Genomic DNA, 21476 nt, shown 5'->3' on the forward strand with positions numbered 1-21476 from the left:
CTTATGTTCAATGTCTAAGGTTATAAATATATTATACTTAGAACTCATTATTTGATTGGTAAAGTAACAATAAAGTGTATACACAGACCAACGAAAAGTCAGAGATTGTTGAAATAGTTTAGAAATAATGTAACCTCCAATCATTGTCTCATCTGCTTATAATATTTTAGTGAATTGTTCCACGTTTTAGCAAAGCATCATTAATGATGCAACATACGTTTTCTTCATTTAGATATACTGAACATTATCATTAAGAGTAATGTTGATATTGAAGCAAACAAAATGTTTGATTAAATACATCTCATTCTATTTCTAAGCGCGGGTGAGGGTCACATTGGTCACATTAAGATCACTTTGATGTCAGGAGTGTTTAATGTAAATCGAGTCTCCATTTAGGTCAGTATTTACTTGCAAGAAGTGGACAATCTATGTTCAAACAGCGACCTAGAGAAAGTCAAAATTGAGCTCCCGCCAAATAGCGAGAAAATTGTAACCTTTCCAGTGATACCTTTGAAAAGCGAATTTCATCAGGTGAAGGTGTCCGCCATTGTTTTGAACGGTACCCCAGAAGTGGATGTCATTGAAAAGAAACTATACGTTGTAGTACGTGGTTTAAAATATTATTTTGAATACATATTTTACTAACATTTTACTGATATTGCGATGTTTGATGAATTTGATTACCAATGTGAATACTACTGAAACGATTTTTTAATGACAATTGTGAACATGAAAATAAAGTTAAATTCATATGGAATATGCCAAATGAAATTAATATTTTTACAACAAGTCTTCATCATTAATATTTATTATGGCTTTCATGAGATATTTTAGCTTGGTTTTAGTGGATAAATATTTACTTTTTAACTGTTTATTTTATTTAGTTCTATACATCATGGCTTTGTTGGACTTTGGTGTGTTGGTAACAAACATCATCTAATTGCTTTCAGTTTATTGTTGATATAATATATATTATATAAGATTAACATGATATATGACAGACTTTTCATTTGCCGAACAAATGATTCTACATTTTCTTTCGATTCCATGAGCCATGATTTACTTGACATATCATAACTCTTGAGGCAGATCTATATATAGATAATAAAAAATAAGATTGGAACATTATATAACCATACATTTCTATTGAAAAGGTACAAATAGAAAGCACATGTAAGCTGACTTGAGGTCTGAGTGCTAACAGCGTAACTGATCTGATAAAGTCTGTTATCTATTAACAGAATGTGGGTATAGAAGAAGAAAATGTGACAATTGTTGTGTGTTTAGTTCCAATCAATCAGACAGAAGATTGTAAGAATGATGTGCGTGTAATTCATGTGTGTGAGTATATAGAGCAGTATTACTTAAGCGGTTGTAATGGATAAACAAAAGAGATTATATGCACATTTTAGCGCATCTTAAAAATTCCATCAAGTAAATAATTATTGATAATTACTTAAAACTATCTTTTCTTTGCATTCGAGGGTCATTGCCTTTGTTAGAATCTCATGCGAGCCTAGCCTATTCACGGTTTGATTTCGTTTCGGGCTGATTTAGAATATATCCTAGTTCCTGAACTGATTGACTTAGATAAAATGGATTTTTCAAGGTAAGAAATTATATAAAATAAACTTATTTACATCTGTTAGACTTTGCATATTCTACTTGCACGGAACATTGCAATATCTAAGGATTTCAAACTTTATAAGGTTTGTTAAAAGTCTTTTATCAGTTGGAATCGAAAAATAAATTTCACAAGTCATTTAAGTATTAGTAAGGGTGAGCATAAAATTGCTAAAAAGTCTTTTTTTCAGGTATTTCATGATAATTTTATAGCAAAAATCACTCCGTGATAATAAAGTGGTTTTAGTAAAACGTTTTGTCCAAAAATGCATTTGTATGACGTATTTTATGACAACCGTGAAATATTTAAGGGCACCGGATTGGTTCATATAAAGAGAAAACAAGTCAACGGGATATTTGTAGGTTTAAAGCTCACTGCAACTCTAAATCAATCACATATAGTTCTTATGTTGACAAAGACACTTCACTAGAATCTTTAAGGTTGTATAAACATATTAAAGGTATTAAATTCAAAAATCTAGTTTATGGTTGCAATGCAATCGTCAAATGCAAGGCTACATACATAATTTTATGCAACTATATTATAGTATAAGATTTATACTCTTTTCAAAGTGTTGTTTTATACAGAGGAATTAAGCTACATCTATATAGTACATGACGGTACATAAGTAACGACCGTTTAAGGGTGGCAGTAATGTGCTTCTTTATAAAGTATTAAGGCTTCCTTTAATATATCACAATTTACTATCAATGTATGAAGCATTGTCGAGAAAATGAACAATAAAGTTTTCAACTTTGAGTTATGTTGACCTTTAAACGAATTTGAAAAAAGAAAAAAAAATATTCGGCTCTTCTATATGTCATTAATAGTTGCCATTAATGTCGTGACATTTAATTATCTGATTATGACACTTGCCAATATTTGTTTAAATGGGTTAAGGGTGTGCCGAATACATGCTCAAAACACACAACATTCTAGAATCGTTATTGTGTTGACATGTATACTGTATACATACGTTTTGGTTGATTATTTCTGAAAGGGATTGCAGTATAAATATTGGAAATATGTTCCATATCTAACATTTCAATCTAATAACGGATTAATGGAAGATTCTATGTATTATAAACAGGGAAATCCTTTTACCTGGATATATGAATATTATAAGATGACGACGTCATCAGCCTCTCTTGCCCTTAAATTTTACAAGGTTGTCATAAAATAATGTACTACAAATTCATTACTGGACAAAATATCCGTGCAAGAAGAATATTCAAAGACAAATAAATGTAAATTGAGTTTATATTTTATATTTTCTTACCTCATCAAGCTGAAAATCCGTTTTATTTTAATCAATCTGGTGCCATAAATTCAAATCAGTTCAGGAACGTGGAAATGTTCCATATCAGCTCGACACGATTATTCACCGTGCTTTTTCAATTATTTCACATTATTTTTTTATAAATGTATACTACTCTTTTGCTATGCACCATATGTTTGTTTGGAACATTTTGGGGGGATAATTTTATTATTACCGTGGGAAAGGTTTAAAATGTTGATTTATTGAGTGTTGTTTTCAATTTAGATGAAAGACGAATTTAATTCTATAAATGAGTTTTACACTTATTTTCTGCTAGAAAAGAGGATGACCCAATCTTTCAAGATTTCAGAACATGCAACGTGTTTTCCAAATCTGTTTAATTCGTTTTTTCGTGTACAATTTAAAACTTAATACCGTGATTGCGACCCGTGACTGTAAATGACAGCTTGTCGGCGCCTTCTCATTAAAGTGTTCTGCTTACCTTTAAACACTTTCCCTGTACGGATGACGATTTATATCTGTCAGATTCTTCGGATTTATCTTGCCGTTCTAAATTACCTTCTTACAAGATGGCGGCTAGAAATCATCCTCGTCCTGCCCGGACTAAATCTCATACTATCCGGAAACAGTCCTTTCCAGATTACGGTAACACTACCATATCTCACTACCCTCCCTACGACTTTAAAGATGAAGCCCTCTCACTGAGAGTGCGGAACCCAAGATAACAAGTCTACTCCTGGGTTTCAAACTCAAAGTGTTATATTCTCTCCGCTATTACGGACTGTAATAATAGAGTCAGCTGTCCTAGAACTTTTGCCAGGCATTCTTAGGGGTTTCTCTTTCGAAACAAAATCTATACAAATTTTCTTGCTGCAACCTGCCATTTTTTCCCCTGGGTTGATCTCTTTAGCCCAAAGATAAAACGACGACCCCTATTAGGATTCTCCAGTGTTGCTTGATCCACCGTTTACGTCAATCATCAGGTTGAACTTTGAATCCCAAAGATAAAACGACTACTCCCTGTTAAGTTTCTGATCTTTCTAATGGGTATTGCTGCCCATTCTTAGACCGACATTGCTTCAAGCATATGGATGGTTATGAGATGCAACTGACGTGCTGAAATTCTAACCTGAAGCTCATTCCACGTGTGTTCTATTGGATTGAAGTCAGGTGAGCGAGCTGGCCAGGCCATGCGCTCAATAGACTCCCTATCTTGGTAGTCCTGGACCACACTAGCCCTATTAGAGCAAGTATTATCATCCATTAGAATTAACTGACCGCCGAATTCTCCAGCATACAACATAACCTGGTTGTCTTTGATGTCGTCTATGCATCACTGACCTGTCAATGTGCCTCTCTTTAAAACACCCAGGTCATTCGTCCATCCCAGTTGATGCCTCCCCATACCATAACTGACACACCTCCGTAACGGCCATGCTCAGCAATATTTTCAGCCATAAACAGTTAACCTCGTCTTCTCTATACTCTAGCATGCCTATATATGAAGTCTAGGCAGAACCTGGACTTATCAAGGAACAGAAAGTATCTCAAGTGTTGCTTGGTCCACCGTTTACGTTCATTGTCCATTCCAAACGGGCCCAGCGATGTCGTCGCGTCAAAGGAATACTCATGCAAGGTTTTCTCGACCACAAATTACCTTCATTCAGCCTTCTACATACCGTCTGCTTGGAAACACGAAACCCGGCAGCATTAGCAATGTCATTTTGATGAGAAATTGCTGTCGAAAACCTTGCACGGTGTACCTGAACTACGAAAAACGATCATGAGCTGGTGTTGTGACTATCTGGTGATCTCCAGCATGCCTCCTGGCAGGTGAACCATGTAGCCGCTATCACTCACAGCCTCTGGTGATGACGACGTGGTGTACAACAAGGGCCGCATCAATCTGCGGAAGTAGGCCCTCTGCTGCACCATCTTAACAGCCCTATGTAACTCTTCCTCTCTCAAATGCCGCCTAATGTAAGCATTCGCCATATCAAAGAGACCGATGTAAGAAATGTAAGCCACTGAATGTCAATAAGACGATGTGAGCGTACATCCCATCAAAACATTTAACTATATTTGGGTGCGTGCTGTCCATGCTATCTAGACGAGTTGTAACGATTTAGTCAACACAGATTCATGTTAGGGGACTATCACAAATCATTGCTAAATCGGAATTATCAAAAATTGGAAATAAATCTGTTTTATACTTGTGCTATTATGAAAAATAACTTATGGTGCTTAGCAAGAGTTGTGTAGTGTAATGCAAGAAGTCATCCGCACCAAAGAAGAACCGAGCTTAATAGGACATGCTAAATGGCAACACAATTGTTGTCTTTGAAAAAAAAAAACATCGAAAAGAATCAAGAAAGAGTATCACTTTTGTTTCATTGAAATTATATCACAATCGTCTGGTTGATATGTAAAATAGAAAATAGATAAATACAGAATCCCTAAAGAAAGCCCAACACGGCAAAATTGAAAATGTTGCAGGCTCGGTTTGATTGAGCCTGTTCATGGACGGTACTGGAAAGTGCAAGTTACCGTCCACGCCTCGAAGCCTCGAAACCGTCTGTGGATATTTACCAAGAGTATATGATAACAATAGTTAAAAGATTTGATTTCAGTGAAGCTGTGTGATGATTAGAAATTGTCACATAATTCCTTCGCACCATAAGAGTGGCTTAAATAGTTTCTTATCACCAACAGAAATGAAATTAAACAAAGAATTAGGAAACGCCTTGCTTTTGAAGTGGCGTATTTTGCTTTGCATTTGTCAGGCGACCGGCCCGTTGGTCCGTAGACCAAATGGTTTCTATTCTAAACTGAAGAATGATTAGGCTAGGTTCTTCAAATTTGGTATGATGATTGAACATGATCAGTAGATGACCCCTGTTGATTTGGGGTGAAGGGGCAAAGGTCTATGCCACATTGACCTTGAAGGTAAAACCTGTCTCCGATCAATAACTAAAGAACGCTTATGCCCTTGTACCTTCAAATTTGGTATGGTGATTGAACTTGACAAGTAGATGAACATATTGATTTTGGGGTCAATGGATCAAAGGTCACACTGACCTTGTATGTAGAAACGGTTTCCGATCAAAACTTAAAGACAGCTTAGGCCTAGGAACTTCAAACTTTGTATGATGATTTTTCATGACCAGTAGATGACATCTTATGATTATGGGGTCGCGGGGTCAAAGGTCAATGTCATATTGATCTTTAAGGTACAAACGGTACAAACGGTTTCTGATTAAAAACTAAAGAACGAACAGGCCTAGGAACTTCAAGCTTGGTATGATATTTGTTCATAAACCAGAGATGCCAACCTCTTAAGTCACATTGACCTTTTAGGTAAAAACAGTTTCCGATCAATAAATTGACAAGCCAAGGGATGTTGTCCTTCAATCTTTGAAGGTCCTTTGATCTTTGCAAGAAATAACCTATATTGATTTTAGGGTCAATGGGTCTAAGGTCAAGTCATATTGACTTTGTTGGTTTCCAATCAATAACTTGACAAGCCATGGACCTTAAGCCCTAATTTTTTTCAGATTCGTTGGCCATGGTTACTAGATGACCTATTTTTGTTATGGGTAAAGGGTCAATGACACATTGACCTTGGATGTCAAAATGGTTTCTTATCAATAACTAGACATCACATTGATCCTTGACCTTCAAACTTCACAGATGCATTGCTTTTGGTCAAAAGATAATATCAATAAATTTTAAGGGTCAAGGGGTTATAGGTAAAACGCTTTGTGGTCAATATCTCAACAACTCATGGGCCCTTAACCTTTAAACTTCACAGGTGTATTGGTCTTGATAGTAGATAACTAACCCCTATTGATTTAAGGGTCAAATGTCAAAGTCCCATTGACCATGTATGTCAAGATGGTTCTCGACCAATAACTAAACAACTCAAGTTGCCTTGGTTGATACTTTTTATGAACTAAAAATGCTTTTGGTTTACAAATTTCAAGGTCTTATGAAATATATCAAATAAGCTGTCGTTACATGATTCATAAACTTTATGCATATTTTATTTGGTAAGATTTGTAATAACATTTTTATGAAATTGCTGCATACAACCTTTACGGTCACAAAAATCTAGTGACTAGTCATGACCAGTAGATACCCCTTATGGTTTTTTGGTCACTGAGTCAAAAGTCTGTAAGAATGACCTGAACACATGACAAATTACCTGCCGGTAGGGAGCATAAATGTTTTACAAGCATATTTTGTTATATTTTATCTTTATGCATCTAGACAACAAACATAAAAGTTTTAAAAGTGCAATGTTTTTATTTGTAAAATTTAACACTGTAATGCCTTGATGAATAAATAATAACACTTAAAAGTGCATGGATAAACATTACTCAAATGCAATTACTTGCTATATGATGAAAACTTGCCATTTCACTTTGGATGAAATCGAAATATTGAAGGAAATTCTAACGATCGTATATGAAACGATTTATACGGGGATATAAAATGTACATACGAGTATATCTACACTATTCCTTTCATTTTATTTGTAATACCTTCAGCCCAGGTAAGCAGCTACAAACGACAATACGTAATAGATTTGACGCTTCCTAGAAATACAATTTCACAAACAGGGGCAGCTACTGCGTATATCCAAGGTAAGCACGTATAGGTTAATTCGTTTTTCCATAGTAAAGGTATGTCATAATGTCAAATAAAGAATAAGTACAGAATCTTATTAAGGTTGAAATATTGTAGATGTGTTATTATAACATATTCCTTAGCAATCAGTCATGCTTATAATTGAAAGACATTCAGACGCGCACCAGACGATTACTTCGATGTTTTCTTCTGATCAGTAATTGAACTTGATGAGCCTAAAAAGAGATATATGGTAACGACTTTGGTTAGAATCAAAACCATAAATTACCAGTTTGTTTTGTGTACTCTTGAAATGGTAGCTTCAAATCAAAACTATGAAAATGAAATTGTGTTTGATATACTTGAAAGGATAATAAGGTTAATTGTTTGTTCAAAACTAATTTAAGATCAAATTTTCATCACCTTAGAAAGTTCCTCAAAGAGAAAGCCGCCAAAAGTGCGGAATATCAACAACGACCGTTTGAAGAAGACACTGCCGAACCTGGTTAATACTGCGACTTATTAGAAAATTCCAAATCGGTGGAGGATAAGGACGTAAACCGTTCCCTCCTTTTAGACCGCATGTTCGAAGTCCAAATAAAATTCCAAAGTAACAAAAACGAATTAAAATGTCACACAGAAGTTATGATATTATTCAAATCATAATGATTACCTTCTTTATCAGAGTATGTATAGAATTTTAAGAGACTAGGCTGTTTCCTTATTTCATTTAACACTGAATTAATATATTCTTTTTATTTATATATGTATAAGTGACTGAAAAAACATCCGGCATTTCTTCAACTGCAGCTGCAAACTGCCTTCCTCAACAAAGATTATTAGATACAGCATTACAAGCCATAGATGTTAAGCTTTTTTATTACAAATTGCTATTATCTTCCTCTAAAATTAACCGTAACTTTTATAACGTCTTGAACATATTGTTAAACAATTTCCTTCATCTTTCATTCTTAGTGGCTGATGGGTGACCTTTAAGGTTAAAGTGGTTAGAATTACTAGGTCATGATGATGATGCTCCATTTTGTATAGCTTGCAATAAATATGTTACATATTCCCTTTTTGAATGCCATGATAGGTCCCATCATAAACATTTGTCGATTACTTCAAAGAAATAAACTTGTACTCTAGCTATCTCATTACCTTGTACTATTTTAAGGCTTAATAATGATATTTTATTAATAACGGTTTTAACGCGGTATGACAAGGTTTGTTTTAATGCGTCGTTATACCCATCAAACAAACAAAGAAACAAAGCTTTGTTTCCTTTTTCTTTTACCAATTTATTTTGCCAATGTGATGTAAAAATACAACAACAACAAACATTTTTTCTTTTGAAATAGAATTGTGTTGTAACAGTTTCTTTCTATGTCTGTTTATTTGATGTCAGGAATAAAAGCGTGTTTGTAACGTTACAGCATATTAAGATGCTAAAATGATACATCCATGAACATGTTACCTACATACCAGTATTAAATATAATGATCTCGCTAAATATGCATGTTTCGGACCTATATTAAGAAGCGTATAGCAGGTCATGCCCTATACGGGAAGAAGGAAAGTCATTGCCACTCGAGATAAAAAAAAACACGTGATTCACGTAATTATGATCATAAGCAAGTGTTACCTTTCTTTAATAGTAGAACTAATATTTGTAAACTTTTAAGGTTAATAATGTGCTGTCTGCTTAAAACAATTTTCAGGTATCGGGAAGCCCAAAACGACTATCAAAGGCGTTGATTCTTTGTTTCGAGAGTCTATCGGATTCGGTGAGCAGACAATGAAACGGCTTGCTACAAATGTATACGCCCTAACTTATTTGAAGAAAACACAACAAGAGACAGATGAAATAGAAGCAAAGGGATTTCAATGGATTAGAGAAGGTCTATATTTTCTGTTTATGTTTAGAAAAAAAACTATTTTAGATAGAACTTGATGACAGCAAAACATGCCCTAAACGTTCTTAGCCTCATGTTTTAAAAGAATAATGTCATATATTTTTTTTGATTGTATTATTATTTATCGTTTCTTCACAGCCGTGATATATTTTATAATTTACTTATTTGAATTGGATAAAAACAAGGCACACATCTGTAATATCGCATGTGTTTTACAGGTGTAAGGAAACAGATTTCCGAATTCAGACAAATCGACGGATCATACGCAATCATGCGTAGCCGACCGCCTAGCACTTGGTAAGTGTGTCGACTGTTAAATCTCCTCAGAAACTAATCATTTGGTACTGTTTGTGGAAAGAGAGGCGATATTTCTTTTATGCCATGCTCATGTCTTTGTACAATGAATCAATACTATCCCTGTTATTAATTTTTGTAATTGTGTGTCACTGTTTATGTGTAAGAACGAAAGATGGATAAAATTGCGCTTAGTTATAGTGGGTGTATTAGAGATTTTCACGTTTGCTTCCATTATTGCGCCCAACTGTCAGATTTTGAATGGTTATACTTATCCTATGATTAGTTTGGTGCATTTTTATTATTGTATTTATGTTTTGCTCAGTGTATGTGTAATTAATAATGTGTACATTAATTACATTGTGCCTTAGTACTGTCCAAGGCATCAGACGTTATGTGTTGTTCCATATTCTTAAATAACCTCTACTGTTATCATATACGTCAACTGTGCTATGACTTAAGAGCTAAACATACACATTGTTATGTTACAGACGATCGTTTAAGAAAACAAATGTTAAGGAAAATGTATCAAAATGAAAATGATTCAATATCATTTGTACTTAATTTGATCCATAACGTTTCAAACGTTTGTCAGGTCTTACTTAGGGCAATAACTAACTTTTTTATAGGCTCACGACATTTGTTGCAAAGGTATTTTGTCAAGCTAACAAGGCTATAGATGATGCTGTTGTCAAAGAGAAATATATCAAACGTACCTTTAATTGGCTTAAATATAACATGAATGCTGATGGATTGTTTACTGACAATATGCCAGTATTAGACCGAGAAATGATGGTAAGATCGAATTTGAAGATGTTACCTTTTGTGTTAATGATCATAAAAGAAATGTTTAGAAATCTCAAAGAGTGTACATCGTCTCATATTCAATATGAATAAAAGAGAACACATTTAATTGTCATTGTTATTTAACTGAAATCCGAAAAATAAACAACTGATAATCAAAGACCTTTGATTTAATTTAAGAGCATTGATGAATTGATTTAAAACCAGATTCATTTGTCAGATTTCTAAATTTGTAAAGCCATTTCGTTAATGTTTTATGTAAAGATGAAAGAAATGTTTCTTTAAAATAGGGACAAATCAACGTAAGAGATCTATCCTTAACAGCCTACGTACTGATTGCTTTACGGGAATGTGGCAGTAAATATGATGTAAGTCTTGGTTTAATCATTTTTACACTTTGAGTATTTTAATAATGGTAAATAAATTTTGATGACAAATAAAGCACATGTTTTTGTCAGCCTTTAGTGCCTATTTAAAGTAAGACTCATCATAATAACTATCAAAGAAGTATTTTAGTTGTCTTACTATACCTTGCAACACTACCGTAACATCAATTAAACATTCAACCACATCAACCGTGAATGCCCACACGTGACTTACCCTACGCTCAACGTACCTAAAAAGACGTTTTACATTATGACATTACTTACTTGCGGTTCCCATATTTGCTTCCAATTACTAGAGGCTATTTTCGTTCTGCGTTTGATAAACGAAGCACTCACTTGCTTATCCTTAGATCATTTTACTCTGTATATTGCTAATTGGCATGTGTGTTTTTATGCATGTAACTTATTTTCTATTTATAAACTTACTGAAAACTTACAGTTTACGTCACTTAACTATACAACTTACTTACCTTCAAATTTAACTTACGAATGAATAGTATACGCAGTTGTTATTACTATCTCAATACTGAACTTTGTTAAAGCATTATACCTCAATGTTTTATCTCTTAGAATACAAATTGATCAATGGAAAAAACAGTCAAGATTGGAAATGATATTTTATGCCTTTTTGTGTGTCCGTTTTCTAGACAGTTAGCGCAAGCTTTGACAGGTCAGTGCATTACATTGAGAGTTTACCGGAAAGCAATTTGAAGAACAACCCATATCTTTTGGCAATAACTACATATGCTTTAGCATTGTCCGGCAGCACAAAAACATACACGTTTGTGAAATACTTAAAAGAAATAAAGAGAATTGATAGGGGTATGTTACTCTTTCTTTTATTACAATTTATGATCATCAGTTACAACTCAGACCATGTGACAAATAAATATTACTTATACTCTATTATTCATTTAAATTTCTGTTGCCAAATTTCCATGTTAGACAATTGAGTGCTGACTGATGCATGGATCACTGATAAAATAAAGTTTCATGACTGTGTAAAACATGGTATCTTGCAGAGGGTACATTCTGGGGAAACTCGGGAGGTAAAACAGCAAACGCCAATTCTGTAGAAACAACTGCATACGCTCTACTTGCTTTGTTACAATACGGGGACATTAAAACAAGTTCATCAATTGTAAGTTGGCTTACCTCTCAACGAAATGCTACAGGATCATTCAGAACAACACAGGTAACCTTGAAACTGATATTTAATAAAGATTGGTCATAAGTCAAAAAGCAATTACTATTTATCGTGAGTTATCAATATCCGAGTACGGTTGTAACTTGAAGCTCATTTGAGTCAGGTATATGTACTTATAGCACTTATCCATCGATAATCGTTATTGCTTTTCTTTTATCCATTTTCATCATATTCATTATCATAATCGTTAAAGTTGTTATTACATCATTGGCATGATGAGACCGATCATCATCATGATCATCATCATCATTATCATCATTATTATAATTGTTATTATTACTATTATTATTATTATTATTATTATTATTAATTATTTTCATTATTAGTATTATTATCAAACGATTGTAAGCATTGTACATACGGAATCATCTGGTCAAATCAGTATTTCTTTTACAAAAAGCTTAGAGTACAAAACAAATAAATTATTGACTGTTTTTTCACTTGTCTAGGATACAGTGGTTGGCTTGCAAGCATTGTCTCAGTATGAAATCGATACCAAATCTCATGATTTTAGCCTCAATGTTACATTGGTAGCAGACAACTGGGTTGGTAAAGAAAGACAAATTATTACAGAAAATGGTACTGTTCAGCACATTGTAGAAAATGTAAGATATATTCTGATAATTTTTATCAGGGCTTTCTGACTGCGTGGTTAAGGTCAATAAATTAAACAACTCTCCTCTTAGTGTTTTCAAATTATGTTATTTTAATAAGCATTAAGCTAGCTTAGAAAAGGTTGGTGGTCCTATCCAGATGCCTGCTTGAGCCTGAAAAATTGCACGATGTGTCATTATCCACAGGAACAATCTTAATATAACCTTAATAAACGTACGCCCTTAAATCATATTCCATAAACCACTGAAAAAGGAATAAGCCGTGGTTTGTTGCACTATCAAAGGGCAATAGGTAACACCTATATACAAGTATGATGTGGTCACTAAGTCAAATGTCATAGCCACTGTGACAGTAAAAAAACATGTGATGAGTATAAATTTGTGAAACTTGAGAGGAACATTTCCCATGGCAAGTAGGTGCCTTCTTATTATGTTTAAATAAGTTTCATTCAGAGTTATAAGAGAGGAGAAAAGGTCATGTATTATGAAAGCATTTCTTGCGTGATAAAAGCTTAAGTGATAACATGTGATTGAACTCCAGTAGACATGCATTTGATCCTATGCGTCTCTGAGAACCTCTGACCGACAAGATAGTTTCCGTTTTGCCAAAATTTGCTTAATGTTTAGCATACCTTTCTTTGACCGATGTCCAATAAATACAATACAGCGTTTGTAATTGTGTGGAGGCCATAAAAAGTCGCCCCGTACAAGCAATCAGAGATGTTATGTTTCCGATATTAAGATAAAGTTAAACATGATATGGTTTTTGTTGTGTGTGTGGTACTTTTTTTTCTTACTGGTTTATTTCCACTTTGGTGGCTTCTAAATTTCTTTCTCGAATACTGTATAATCACCATTAAGATATGTGGTATGCTTTTCAAATTGTTTTTTTTTTATTGTGTGTCATTTTGAAATAGTCTACATGTAGGGGTTACCTTTGTCGGCGGCGTCGGTGTCGGCATCGTTATTGGTGTCGGCATTGACAGCGGCGTCCTCTAAAGCTTGTTTTGGGCATAACTCAGTCCCTATAAGTCGGATTGGCTCAAAACTTGTTGTGCACGCTTCTGCGCCTCTTGTTTTTTTGAGTTTGCCTATTATTTTCATATTTTATTTTTGTCGAGCGATTTCTCCTTAACTATTAAAGCTATGGATTTGAATCTTCATAGGATGATAGATCACATTAGGAAAGAGTGCAGTGCTTAAAAACCGTTACTTTTTACTTCATGGTTTTAGAGATTTTGTCCTTTGTTACTTATATCACTTTATTTTGTCGGGGCCAATTCTCTTACATTTTTAAAGCTATTGACTTGAATTTTTATCGGATGATCGTAAAGAAAAATTGCAGTGTACACTTTTTTACACTTCATGGTTTTTTAGTTATTATCCTTTGTTAATGATCCTACTTAATAGGTTTGTCCAGCGCATAACTTGGTCACTATAAGTTTGATTGACTCCATATTTGGAATGTTAGCTTTTTCATTGACATTAAGTGCAGAGTTTAAGATTCCATCACAGAGTCCTCCATTTGATCTGTCAGTCTTAAACGTTTCCATAGTACTTGTATTTTTATTAATTTTATTTTGATATTACAGTTTTATAAATCCTTATGTTACATTATTACAGTTAGATCAAATGCAACAAATTTTTAACGAACATGTATATTTTAGAGCAATCATCTATATTTAAGAAGAAAATGTTTAAGTGACAGCTATTCTGTTAACAAGGCATTCGACTCGCGGAGTTCTACTTACAGATTGTGAAATACAACTTTCATAACCTCTGATCCCCTTTCAAAATTCATTTTATTTAGTTTTGCCCATTGTTCTCTCGTGACGGACACATATATGCTTTTACTTTGGATCATACCCCGCTTTTCAAGGAACGTTAGTAAGTGTCTCATTTAGGTTACCATGATAACCGCCGTATGAACACATCTGTGGATGTTTCTGAATTTAAAAATCACCATTATCCTGTTTAAATGTTGAATCCGGTGCTAGGAAGGGTTGACAATAGCTTTCACTTTACAATACTGTCCATGAACAGACTCAATCAAACCGAGCCTTCAACATTTTATATTTTGCCGTTTTAAACTTTATTAAGATATTCTTTTTCTCCCTATTTCTATTGCCACATAAGCGTTGTTTGTGTCGTGTGCAGGCCGTAAAGTCACCCTATAATCAAAGAATATATATCTATCTTGCCCATTAAGATCGTTCAACACAACATTATTGTGATACTTTTAGTTTTGGGAGGTTCAAACATTACTTACCTGAATATTTTTTATTACCCTTAGGAGACGTGTTTTGCTTTTTAAATTGATCTTTTGCAGGCTCCAACACTTCTTATCTCCTTTCAAGACTTCTCTTATTACCAAAATGTCCTCTTTTCCTTTTCTGACTTGCAGATACACATCTAAGCCTCTTTCTTTAAGTTTTTCTCTGAGTCTTACGGAATAAGCAATTTTGGCAAGTCTTCCCCTTTCTCTCTTCTTTACAACAGGTAAGTATGTAATGATGCTTTTCCTTTCCTGCCTCAGCACTGAAAGTAAATATATGAGAGGACCAGGTCCCTATCACCTAAGGACAAAAATCTCAAAATGATTGGGTTTGGGCCGTTTCCTTCATTTCGGACATAGTGAAGGTATGTTTCTTTCATATCTTCATTTTGGTTATCAGGGTTATATTTTCTATCTTGATTTTCTAACATAAGCACATTTTTTGTCCATTTCACTAATTTTTTATTAGACATGCTTTTCATCTTTGACACTTTTCATTTTTTTCTAGTACTTGTTTTGATATTTTAGGCATGTTTCCAAATACAATTACTTTTCTTTTCATTTCTTTTCTTTTCAAATTTTTCATCTAGAGTATTCATTTTATCACAAATCTTTTTGTCTAACTCATTAAATATTTCTTTTATTTCATAAAGATCTGATAATTGTGCTTATTTGTGCTTTTTGTTGTGGCTTTATTTTGTTTGGCTTATTTCATGATCAAATGTTGCTGTGGTAGATTCTCCCATTGTTGCCATTTTGTTCAAAGACATTTTTAATGATTCAATTTCGTTTTCAATACGATATGTATATATGTTTTTTGAGAACAGCACCTAGTGGGTGGTGTGCGTTTGTGTTGTGGCTTTGTGCACTATTGTGGCTTGTACAAAGGAACACATATTTTCACATAAAGCAACTTACTTAATTCATTTCTAATTATATATGCATTGTTTTAAAACACATTTTCGCTGCACAAAACTGTCCTCTTGTTGACATGGGTGTACTTGAGTTTTTCTTTGCTCTTTTTCTTTCAATCTCGTAATATATCTAAAAACATTTAAGCGGGATTCAAATTTGCCCGGCTTTGACAGTTATGCCTGGGACAACAGATGCCTTTAAGGGATTATAATCCTGAGGAGACCCATTTGTAAAAAGGTTTAACTCACTCTGCGTAGCTAACCCTATTGCCATAATTGTATTAGTCCAAAAAGTTCTAATCACAAAGAAATAATAATTCACTACTGCATGTTTTTAATGAGGTGACACGATAGATAAAGTCTATTTTGGTACGAAAAGGTAATAAAACTTTCAACAGATAACAATCCTTAACTATATAAACTATTTTTATTATATTTCACGTAAGATCCACAAGTGGTCAGTTCTAAAATAGCGTTGTTCTGCCAGTGATTGGTCACGTGACTACTTCCGTTCGCTTATGAGATTCTAAATGGTAGACAGGGGTGGCAGAATATAAAAAAGGGAGCGAGCCAATCTGACTATAGTCCAGATCTACTTTTTATGTATTGTGAAGCGTTATATTGGAGCTGATTTAATCAGACTGGGTAGCTATGTCTTTGAAGATCGGTGGTCTTATTCTTGCTTATGGCTTGCATGTGCAATGTAAAGTCAATGAAGGGTTACTTAAAATCTTGAAAGTCATTATATGCCCTAAGCAGTGTTTGTGTGTGTTTTAATAACACAAAGTTTGAAATTCATAACAATATGAGAAAGCATATGAAAATAAAATTCAAATGTTTGGCGTTTGTGTTAAATAATTCTTTTTATTTCAAAGACTTTTAATTTAGATGCATTCATTAAGAAAACAATATGAAAAAAATGTTGTCGTTTAGTTTGATTAAACCTAAATGGCAATGTCAATAAAAACATTATTTCTTTTCATCCATAGTTCCTTGTCGAGACCAAAGTTAATAAACTTTCAGTAATAGTTGAGGGTAGCGGACGTGCGATTATTTCAATTGATCTTCGTTATAACAGGCCAGCCACCACTGAAGAAGACACGTGTCCATTTAACATAACTGATATTGATATTCAAGACGTCGAAGATGTACCAATTGATGCAAATTGGACACAGGAAAGGTATATAAAACAAACTTCCTTTTATTTGTATATGAACCGATTCCGAAAAATAAATGTATATATTTAAAATATATTTAAAGTACACAGAGAACTTATCAAGGCTATCAATTAACAATAATATATTTTAATGAAAAGGTGTGACACATTAACTTTAATCGTAGAAAGTTATTTTCGGCATACTCAGATAAGATTATTTTTTCTTAAATTTAGTACTATGCACATATCATGAAGATATTTCAAATTAAATATTAATATTAAAAATAAATAGATTTAATCTAATTTGCCGAAAAGAGTCGTCTTTGATGAAATTCCAAAAGAAGTTTAAATAAATATATAGTTTTAAAGGTGTTTTAGTATAAACCTTTAAAACAGATTTTTGAATATAAGAATTATAGCATACTGCTTGTGAATAAGTCTGTATTCCATTTCCCTCTAGTACAAACGTAAGAATATAATGAATCAATCCGAACGTTTTCGATATCGCTCTCATTTCTGAAAAAAGGAGTAAGATATATCATTATTTGACTCTTCCGATATTCAAAGATAGATCAATGAAAAGGCCACCTTTACTCCTTTTTACCAGTGAAATTGAGCATGGGTCTTTGTGATTTACATGAATACCATCGGGACATATCCAACAAAACAAAAGCATATCAATATTGCACAATCTAGCATTGACCCGGTCAGATATTAATTATTTATCGCTGGTCTACAGAAACTGTGATGTGTGTGGCCGTTGTGATCAGGGTGATAGCAACAATACAGATATCTACGACAGCGATTATTTTGGAGATGCACCAGTAAGGGATCCTAAGACAGGAAGTATTTTTGGAAAAAAGAAAAGAGCCGCAGGTAGTCGTCGTATCCGTGAGACAACTCAGGAAAGATGCATTCGTTTCAGTATAAGGTAAGCATTTTTCTGTATTACTTGATTCCAAAGTAAGCATCACAAAACATATGTTAGTTTTTAAGAAATCAACACGCTAACTTTAAAGTATGACGGGATTTAACAGGTGTATTTTCTTGCACAGATTCCCAGTTTACAGATGTCGCTGGTTAGATCACGGACGAGACGAAATAAATGTGCGTGTTTAATAGTCATTTGTCTGTCGCAGCTGATTCGGAAATCTTGAGACATAAGTAATTGGCCACTTGCTAGTAATGATTACTTGTTAGTTATTCAGAAAAGGCGATTCGTCTGTGCTCAAAAGACGATAAGTAGACACAAGGTTAATGTCCAGCAGTTGGCATTTAAATTCGCAATTAAAAAGGATGAATACTTTTATTTGTAAAATGGCAGTTTTCATTTTATAGTATTTAATTTTATTTTCAGTTAAAAGTCACTACATAGTTTTTAAGTTATACAGAAAAGCGCAATTTGTGAAGAAAACTGTCCGGTGCCAATCCTTACATAATGGATTCGCACATATTTGAAAAGAAAGTCTTTTAAGTTATATTTAAGAGTGTGAAAATAATTTTATTCTTGCAGTTGTCCGTATATTTTACTAACTACGCAAAGTTCGATTCCATTTATACATCAGCTGACAGAAATGACATTTTATTTTGATACCAGTACCACTGTGAAATCATAAGAATAAAACGTACTCATAGACCGGTATTTGAGTAATAAACTTGAAAGTGTGTTGAAATTTTTCAGTTATTCTTTCAAACACTAAGAGCTAAATGTACAATGAATGGAACAAGTGTAAAGTATGTTTTATCATTTGTTTTAATGTAGCTCTAAGAATAATAAAAAATATGGTATGTCTATTGTGAAGTTTGGGCTAGAGACAGGTGTCGAAGTGATAAAGTCTGATATAGAAAAGGTATTAAAAACTTTATCATTCCAAATATTTGTCGAAGACTAAATAATACGCTGGTTCATGGTGTCATTAGTTAAAGTAAAATTCTATTATAATTCATGATCAAAGTCAGTCAAACTGAGTCAAAGATTTCTAAAGTACTTATATAGTGCAACAGTATCTTAGTTTGGTTCGACAAAACATGCTATTTTTGTTTTTGTTTGTTTTGTTATTTATTTATATTTATTTATTTATTTATTTATTTATTTCATTCTGTTTGTGATAAATGAGGAACCTGATGTTTATCAATGACATTTATATAAACAAACACTGCCTTTTGTCACGTTTTCATGTCGATGTTAGAATCTATTGTACGTTTATAGGACAACATTTTACTGTTTAAAGGTCCGTTTCTTCCCAAATAAGATTTGTAAAATGAGTTGTTTTGCTGTTCTGAAAGAATACCTCGTAAAACATATATAAGAAAGGTATGACTTTCATATGTTTAAAATAAAAAAAAATCATCATTTCTTTCTTGCAGCTCGTTAAAGAGAACAACATAATCATTGCAAATTACGAAATGCTGTCTGATGGTAAAGGTTTTATTGTGTTTTACTTACACGAGGTTTGTTTTCATTTCTCTAGCTTTTATTGTTCAAAAAAGCACACAATGCTCACCTTGGGCTAGTTTGATCATTCACAATCCGCTTATCCATTTAAAAGTTTACGAATTATACTTATTTTGTTACCCTTTTAAAATCATATGTACAGATATCCATGTGCATCTCGTTATCAAGCACATTTAACTTACAACGAAATGTATTTCTAACGATATAACAACTTGTTTAATAATTACTATTTGTATTCGTATTCAGAAAGTGTCCGGCTACATAAAAAATTATCTTTTGATAATATCACATTGAAATTATCAAAACTGAATTTTACTGTTGACTAAAAAGCCTGTAATTAATTAATTAAGATTCATCCTATTTTACAAAATATACATTTATTATTTCCTAAATTGCAAAATTGGTAACATTCAAGTTCAACAATTAAGTTCAGCCCGGAATCAGGACCTCAGCGAGATTCATACAAATGTGTTTATATTTTATGATTTGATTGTACTAATATTTAGTTTTAAAAACGTATAAAATCAAGACAACTTGTTCTACTAATTTTGAATTTAAGCGACGTATCTCTCGTTCAGGTTGAAACATCAACTTGACATTAAGCGTGCATAAATATAAATATTAATGAAAATGATACTAATTAGTTTCAAATAAGAACTGTATTCAACGTAGCAAAGTTGTAATATAACCCAATATATTTACATGTACTTTAAAAAGGATGAAGGTTGATAATAAATTTCTTTTAAAAATATTACGCCTTGATGCAAAATTATTTTATGTACTCACGTCCGTGTAATTATAAACTAGTTTAAATGGGTATTGTGAAAAGACAATTAACTGAATATTGACAAAAAAGAAAGAAAGTTAAACAATTAAACTTTATAATACAGCTTTTTGTGTTTTATAAGGCAATGCTGATTTTGGCCGGCATGGGCGATACTTGTCGAGCCATTTCTTCCCATATCAGTCTCGCCTGATATAATCGATATCAAAATATAGTCGCATTTTTTTCCAATTTATTGTGAAACATATAAAAACATTGAAAATAACAAAACATCGACTTTTGAATGGCGTTTTTTGTAAAAAGGGACATTTTTGTTCAAATTCTTCCCACCCTAAAACAGAAACAACTTGTAAATGGGGACCGATTTTTATAGCAAATGAACTAATAGAATAAGATTTTGACTATTAAACGACGATCCAAAAATACACCTACGCGTCACATATAAACTATTTTCTGGCGAAACAGATTTAGCTTTAACAAATTCTCCAATAACAAAATCTAACCTGTTAATAATGTTTGTAATATGAAGTAGACCATTATACCGTTACTTCATTAAATTGGTACTTTACTATTCGCTGTCTAATTTGTTTGTTATTTAAACAAAATAAGAGCTAATTTCGTCTTGATCGAGACATGCAATCACATGAGCTTAAAGCGTAAAATTCGAAGGCTGGACTATAATCTATTGAAAAATAGTCCTTTGAAATTTGGTGGGACTATTTTTTTATATCATACTACTAACCCCGCAGGGGCATGCATACTATTGTCAAGTTTTTACATGAAGATATTATATCAGTTGATTGGCTTATGACAGGTGGTGTAGTGGTAGAAAAGGTAAAATCTTGCTATTTTTTTATGTTGCTGCTCAGGAATCATTATTCCATATGGATTTAAGTATTCAACCGGTAGTAATACTCACTTCAACGAATGAATTTTTCCTTTTATCATGACAAAACATTTAAGGGATTATCCAGAATGATCCGTTAATTGTTTATATATCTGACAAACTTCATGTTTTCTTCATTAAATTTATAAATGCACAAAATTGATGTTTCATCTATTTAATTGCAAAATGTAATTTGATGGCACCCGGTACCGTCTAAGGTCGCCTTAAAATACATCGGAAACGCTTTAGCGGC

The 21476-nt window shown here is 33.1% G+C and overlaps 1 protein-coding gene across 1 annotated transcript in view; it reads left to right on the forward strand.

The window, feature by feature from the left end:
• Window positions 1-21476, forward strand: part of LOC132727751 (complement C3-like) — a 58961-nt gene that overhangs the window by 27802 nt on the left and 9683 nt on the right. The window contains 14 exon segments of the mRNA XM_060713328.1: window positions 397-603; window positions 1242-1341; window positions 7454-7549; window positions 9254-9433; window positions 9667-9745; window positions 10372-10537; window positions 10837-10914; window positions 11580-11754; window positions 11955-12127; window positions 12589-12744; window positions 16932-17122; window positions 17838-18029; window positions 18861-18948; window positions 19466-19549. Of these exon segments, the coding sequence (XP_060569311.1) occupies window positions 397-603; window positions 1242-1341; window positions 7454-7549; window positions 9254-9433; window positions 9667-9745; window positions 10372-10537; window positions 10837-10914; window positions 11580-11754; window positions 11955-12127; window positions 12589-12744; window positions 16932-17122; window positions 17838-18029; window positions 18861-18948; window positions 19466-19549 (1965 nt within the window).

This window comes from Ruditapes philippinarum, unplaced genomic scaffold, assembly GCF_026571515.1.
Source record: "Ruditapes philippinarum isolate M1 unplaced genomic scaffold, ASM2657151v2 ctg2483_1_1_1_1, whole genome shotgun sequence".
Lineage (NCBI taxonomy): Eukaryota > Metazoa > Mollusca > Bivalvia > Venerida > Veneridae > Ruditapes > Ruditapes philippinarum.